Source organism: Indicator indicator, chromosome 23, assembly GCF_027791375.1.
Source record: "Indicator indicator isolate 239-I01 chromosome 23, UM_Iind_1.1, whole genome shotgun sequence".
Classification (NCBI taxonomy): Eukaryota; Metazoa; Chordata; class Aves; order Piciformes; family Indicatoridae; genus Indicator; species Indicator indicator.
The window spans coordinates 7,165,458-7,172,180 of NC_072032.1; the positions used below are offsets into that span (position 1 = coordinate 7,165,458).

At 52.1% G+C, this 6,723-nt stretch overlaps 1 protein-coding gene across 1 annotated transcript in view; it reads right to left on the minus strand.

The window, feature by feature from the left end:
- NAT8L (N-acetyltransferase 8 like) overlaps window positions 1-6,271 on the minus strand; it is a 28,348-nt gene extending 22,077 nt beyond the window's left edge. The window contains exons 1-2 of the mRNA XM_054391641.1: window positions 5,938-6,271; window positions 4,320-4,484 (exon numbers count right to left, since the gene is read on the minus strand). Of these exons, the coding sequence (XP_054247616.1) occupies window positions 4,320-4,484; window positions 5,938-6,271 (499 nt within the window). The remainder of the gene's footprint in view (window positions 1-4,319; window positions 4,485-5,937) is intronic.
- Between the last annotated feature and the right edge of the window lie 452 nt (window positions 6,272-6,723).

Here is a 6,723-nt window from a genome sequence, read left to right on the forward strand (position 1 = left end):
AGATGTGCAGCCGCTGCCAAGAGCCACGGCTCTCAGCCTGGCGTGGCTAATGTGACCAGACACCTCCTGCAGCAACCACTTCAGCTTCATCTGCTGTGTTATGCAAGGCAGATGCCCTCAAGACTCCACCTGGTCCTGCGGCCACAGTTCTCCAGGTTGCCCCTCCAGGCTGTCTGCCCATCCTGCCCTGCGGTTCTGAGCACTGCAATGCAGCCACCCAGCTCATCTCTGGTGCCCAAAACCACTGGCACAGGCCAGCCCTCACCACCAGCAGCTCTTTGCACCACCACCACACATATGCACACCCCTCAGCAGACCCTGCCAGCAGCGCCAGCAGCAGGAGAGAACACTTCAAACCACCACAGGAGGACACGCTAGCTCCAAAGCCCTGGCTCAGCTCAATTTGGAGAGCAGAGGTTCAGCACTGGAGGCAAGGAGTCCTGGCTTCCATCAGCTCTCCAGCAGAGATCTCAACCTTGCAAGAATCTCTCCAACACACCAACCACTGAAAATAAAGCAAAAACAAAACCAAAAAAAAAAAAATCCCCCACAAACCCAAAATACACAACACGAGCAGCAGGGACAGAAGCTGGAAGAGACACTGTAAAACTGATTAGTCCTCAAAATCATCAGACCATAAAAGAAGCTCCAGCTGTGCTCCTCTTATTTGCGTAGAGAAGGAGGCAGAGTTCTATTTTAAATTCATTCCTGCTTTTTCTGTCATTTACTAGAGCCTGAGTTACTCTGGTTGACAATTAAGCTCAATTATCCAACTCCTTTCTTATCCACCACCCCAGTGACTTTTTTCATACCCTATGAAGAACAGGGGGAAAAAAAAAAGGGGGGGGGGGGGCAATAAGTGCTATTTTTGAAATGAAAAAGACAAGTTTACAAATAGCTCTGGAAGGTGTAGGAACCATTCAGCCTTTTGCTTTAAGACCCCAGCACAGGACTTGACACAATTCCCCTCCAATCAGCAGCAATTTCAAGTCACCCCACTGCATATGAGCTCCAAGCACGAGCTTCTCCCTAGGACAAGAGGAAATGGCCTCAAATTGTGGCAGGGGAGGTTTGGGTTGGAGGTAAGAAAAAACTTATTTGCTGCAAGAGTGGTCAGGGATTGGAACAGGCTGCCCAGGGAGGTGGTGGAGTCACCATCCCTGGAGGTGTTCAAGAAATATGGCACTTGGGGACATGGTTTAATGGTTGATGGTTGGACTTGATGATCTTGGAGGTCTTTTCCAACCAAAATAATTCTATGATTCCAAGTCAAGTGCTGGCCCAAGCATTCTGCCAGATTCTTGGCATAAGTGCAGGAAGGCAAGAGAAACCAAAGATTGAAATCCTGGCTACTGAACTTCTGCAAAAGGTATTTTTCAGTTCCTACAAAACCCAGCTGAGGACATTTAAACAACAACCAGCATGGAGGTGAGTGGTTCAGGAAAGCTGCAGAAGCAAAACCACAGTGTGATATAACTGCACACTAATCATTAAGCTGGGTGCTCACAGGGCATCCCACTGCAAACTGGGTCCTTTTAGTACCATTTTTGCAAAACCACCAGGAATGACCTCTTTTGATAGTTAAAATATCCCCTCATTGTAGACCCTTGCCTCGCCAGAGGCTGTTTGCTGTAGGCTCTCTGCTACAGCATCCCCAGCCTCAGACAACACCAAGAGCCCACTGCCAACAACAGGGATTTATGGCTGCCTACCAGGGATGCCAAGAGCAAAACCCCACCAAAGCCACGACCAGCATCATGGCCTGAGACCTTAAGACCACATTCCAGTCCCACCTTGGCATTTGTCAGCCTAAGCAGCAAGAATTCATAAACCCACCACAGGAACACTCTCCACTTCCTCTGTTTTCCATGTTGGGGAAAAAAACAAAACAAAACATTGAAGCAGGTAAAGAAGGATTCTCCAAGAAGGAGCAAAAGTTGCTTGGTCATACTCCCAGCCAAAGCCAGGCCAACCTGCTGTTACAGCAGGTTGGGGTTTTTTAACTCATCTAGTCAGGCTCTGACCACCTCCAGCCTCTCTGGGCAGCTGTTCTCACATCTGATTACCTTTCTTGTGACCATTTATTCTCCAAAGCCTCAATGAGGACCTCTCCCTAATTCCCCAGCTAGAGCAATGCAGAAGAGAAGGAGCCCTTCTCCTTCCCACTGCAATCATTTCTGCCTGGGTGCTAATCTGCAAAGCAGCCAAACAAAAGACAAACTTGGGGCTGGAAATTGTTTTATTGCCATTTTTCTGTACTTTGGGTGGGCTGGGCAGCACTCACATGGTAATGTGCTTCTCTCCATACCTTCAGGCAGACAATGCAGTTCAGACAGATGGCCTCTGGAGCCCACAAAGCTCTAGACTTTTCCTATGTGACTATTGATACTGTTATCCTATGGGGAGGAGAGCCAGCAACTCTTATTTTGGGGGAAACAGGAGCAAAACACGGGATTCATGTCCTGTGCACGGTGCCACCAAATAGCACCAGACAGCTTCATGGCACATGGACAGGCACCACTGGTGGTCAGTCCCAATCCATGGACACCCTTCTCCCCAGTTTCCAAAGCCTCTCTGGTCTTTACCTAGTTACAATTCCAGCCAATCTGCTTAACATCACTATCCTCATCGAGGAGCTCCAACAAGCACCAAGGACCCCATAAATCTGCTTTTCCATGGCAGGGCAGAAGCCTAATTACACCTTTAAATCCTGCCAGAAGGCAAAGTCCCCACACTTGCTCTGTCACTGAAATCAGCCCTTTTAGGTACCAAATACAAGCAGTGTGAATGCTTCAAAGCCATGGTCGCCACTCAGCTGAAGCAGATGACACTGCTGATCCTAAACAAATCCAGGGCATTCCTCTGAGCCCCTTCCCTTTGTTTTCTGTCTGTGTCAGCATGATCCAAACACTTTGGTCCACATCATGAATCCCAACCACGAGTGATGCAGCTCAACCATCCTGCTGGAGTCTCCTGTACTTTCTCCAGCACAACAACACAGCTGAACCCCACCGCAGAGGTTCAGAAATAGTTTTGCCAGCAGCCCTTTTATTTTTGTGCCACCACCCTTAATGAAGACTGAGCTCTTTAAATGCAAGCCATGCATTACTTGATTACTACAAACCAAGGACACTGTGGAAGTGCAGCACAACCTGTGTGTAAGGTGGGACAAGATCTGGATGACATATGCACTATGATGGGAAACAATCTAAAGCAAGCACACCTGAGGTGTTTGGGGGGTTCTTATTAGAGGAGCAGCATCATTTTAGCAATAATATTGTGCATCAGAAGTCAAAGAAGGTTTGTGGCTATGGTACCTCCTATGAGTCTTCTAAAAGCACCCAGGAAGGGGTTTGACACACCTGAGGGACTGCAATGATACAGCAAAAACATGGGCACAGAGATAAACAACCCTGAGAAGATGGAGCTATGGTGGGATATTGGCATTGCCTTGCTCTCCCAGCTCACCCCCAGTACTAAGCAATCACCAAAGGCACACCTCAGACACAAACAACAGCTCCAGACAGCCCCTTGCTTTGGTCCCCAACATGGATGTCTGCCTACAAAAAGGGAAATAGCAGCTGTCAAGTTCTAAAGGCTCTTTAAAACAATCACATCAGAGCTCTTAAAGAGCACTGCAAGGAAATGTTATCATCAGATACTCTGTTTTTAATTACATGCATGTGTGTCACAAATGGAGGAAGGCATCACATCAAAGGCAGGCAGCATCTCTCTGCATACCTGATCTGTGCCTTTTCCAAAGCACTAGCATTAAATAATGTTGCTCTTGAATAATACTGAAAATTGGTGCAACTGAACAGGTTCCTTGATGTGTTTTGGGCTAAAAGATCTTTCCTCTCCCACTCCTTCTGCTCTCAGAGCTAATGCCAAGTCAAGGAGCAAAGAAATCACAAGTCAGGGCAGGGGTCGACCTAGCCTGCAGTAAATAACCCACATCATCCAGCCCCTATGTCCCCAGGCACCCAACACCTCAGTCAGCAGACAGACCATGGGACCCAGCAGTGCTGCACTCAGGGGGTGGATGGAGACTGCCTTGGATGACTAGACATTTTAGGGGGAAAAAGGGAAAAAAAAAAAATCAACCAAAATCTACCAAAACCCTCAAGAAAAGCCAAATTAAAAGGAAACCAGAGATAGCTTTGTGCTTGGAGTTGCTAAAAGAGCTGCATTCTGGTGACTCTGGAGCTTGCTCAGTGCTGCTGACAGGAGGGTAAAGGCTCCAGGAGCAAGGAGCAGGGAGCAGCCATGTTCCCTGAGCAGGGCTGGGGGGAGGCTGCCTCCGGGGAGTGGACACTCACCTGGTGGTTTCATGTAATATTGCTCAATATCAGACATGTCCGTGTGCAGGGCGCAATCGAGATAGTGGAGGATAACTTTTCTACTGAAGTAGTACCTCATGCCCATCAGAAAGATGGGCAAGCAGCAGGTCAGCAGGAAGGACTTGGTCACAACAAAGCATATTACTATGGAGATAAGGAAGAGAAATAAACGATACCTGTCAGAAAAGAGAATTTAGTGTTGATTTCGGAATACAAACTCATTAAAAAGAAAATAAAAACAAAACCAACAACAACAAAAACCAAAACACAACAGAACAAGCACAGACAAAATATACGTTTGCAGCACACACACACAATTCACCCTCTTGAGATGATCACACCGAGATAGCCCTGGAGAACTTTGTGGGGTGCTTGGAGAGAGTCAGTGGAGAAGCTGTGGCAAAGCCCACCAAACTCCCCAGGAAAGAGGCTGGTGGGGAACCACTGAGGGCCAGGCACTCCCCTCAAGGACCTGCTTTGCTTTCCTTGGTGAAACCAAAAGGCAGGCAGGATGGAAAAGCCATGCTGCAGCCACGCTGCTCCGCAGCCACGCGTGTGGCACTGCGGCATTGCTGCTCCCATCACGGGGAGCACCTGCTCCCGGGGGGGATACCCTGCCTGCCACGATGCTGCTGGAGACCTGGGGGGGCTTCTACAGATGCCCCCCGAGATGATAGCTTCCCCCAGCATGGCCACAGCCTCCCAGAGCAGGCCAAATGCCTACTTGGGGAGGGGGAAAGACTCTCCTCGAGCACAGGGCCCTATCCTCCCTTCTTGTTGGGGCACGGAAGGCAGGGGGGGGAAGGGGGTGGTGCAACCTGCTTGCACTCACCAAGGGCATGAGAAACCAGCCCAGATCTTGCTCCAAGGGGTGATGGGCACATAGCAGGGGAAGAGGACACACACATTCTCAGTAACATGGCCTCACTTGTGTGCAATTATCTGCGCCCGGGGGAGGGGGGTGCATTATTATTTGCACCGGGAAGAGGGCACCTTGAGGATACTGTTTGGGGCACGAAGCTCTAGGAGGTGACACCCCCCCCCCCCCCCCCGCCCCGGCCCGGCCGTGTATCAGGGGTCAACCTCCCTCCCCATAGCTTTGGGGAGAGGCTTAAAGGGAGGAACGCTCCGCCGGCGGGCCGGCGGTCTCCAGGCAACGCCGAAACGCAGCAGACCCCCCTCAAATCAGCGTGCTGCGCGGGGGCGGTGCGTTCCTCTTCCCCGCAACTCCCCCTGCACCCCCTCCCAGGCCTGCGGGGACAGAAGCACAGCTCCACCTTCCCCTAACCGCGTAACCTGCGCGGCATACCCCAAACACACACACAGCGTTCCCCTCCCTTCAAACCCGCGCAGGGTCGCGCATCCACCACACAACAGCGCCGGCGCTCCAGGCTCCCCCCCGCCCGACTGCACCCGCCGCAGCGCGGCGGCTCCGCGGCCGTCCGCGCCGCACAATGCTGCGGCGAGCCCGGGGCTGCGGGGCCGCGGCTGCTCCCGCCTCTCCGACCATTTTGTGAAGACCCAGGAGACAAGGGGCGGAGGAGGGGGGAAGAAGAAAGCAACCCACCACCCCCCAAAAAAGAGAGCAGGTACTCACCGGCCAGCAGCCCGTAGAGCAGCTGGGTGCGGGGCTGCTGCCGCAGCCCCCTGAAGGCCGTGTTGGGGATCCGTTCCATGATCCCCTCGTAAAAGATGCGGCGCACAACCTCCTGTTCCGAGGGGTGGAACTCGCGGATATAGACATTGTCGCGCCTAGGGTCCTCTTTTGGAGGGGTGAGGGGAGGTGGAGGGGGTGATGAAGAACCCGCCAAAGAGGGCCACATTTGGGAGGAGGAAACAATGATCGTGTCCTTTTTAGAGCCCGGGATTGATTCATGATCTTCTGCAACAATCTTGGTCTCACAAACCATCTTGGGAGACAGACAATGCATGCAAACCGGCCGCGGGGAGGGGAGCAGGAGAAAAACGGGATTGGGGGGGGGGGGGGAGGGGGTGTAAAAAAAAAAAAAAAGAAAAAAGAAAATTAATTAAAAAAAAAAAAAAAGGAAAGGGGGAGGGGAAGGGTTAGGGCGCGGAGCAGGGATGGAGACCCGCCAGGCAGCGGCTACGCGGGGCGCGGAGCAGCACAGCCGGGCGGGACGGGAGAAAGGACCCTCGCTGCATTTTGGAGAAGCATTTATATTGCGGGGGGAGGACGGCCCGCAGGTCCCCGGGGTCCTAGAGCCCCCCGCATTGGCTGCGCAGGGTCGCCATGTGATCGGAGCGGGGACGGCTCCTTCCTTCCCACCCACCCCTTCCACCATCCCTGCACCGCCCCTTGCAAATTACTACGGCGCGTCCCTACGCGGGGCTGCTCGGTAGGTTGCTCCCGGGCGGTAGCATA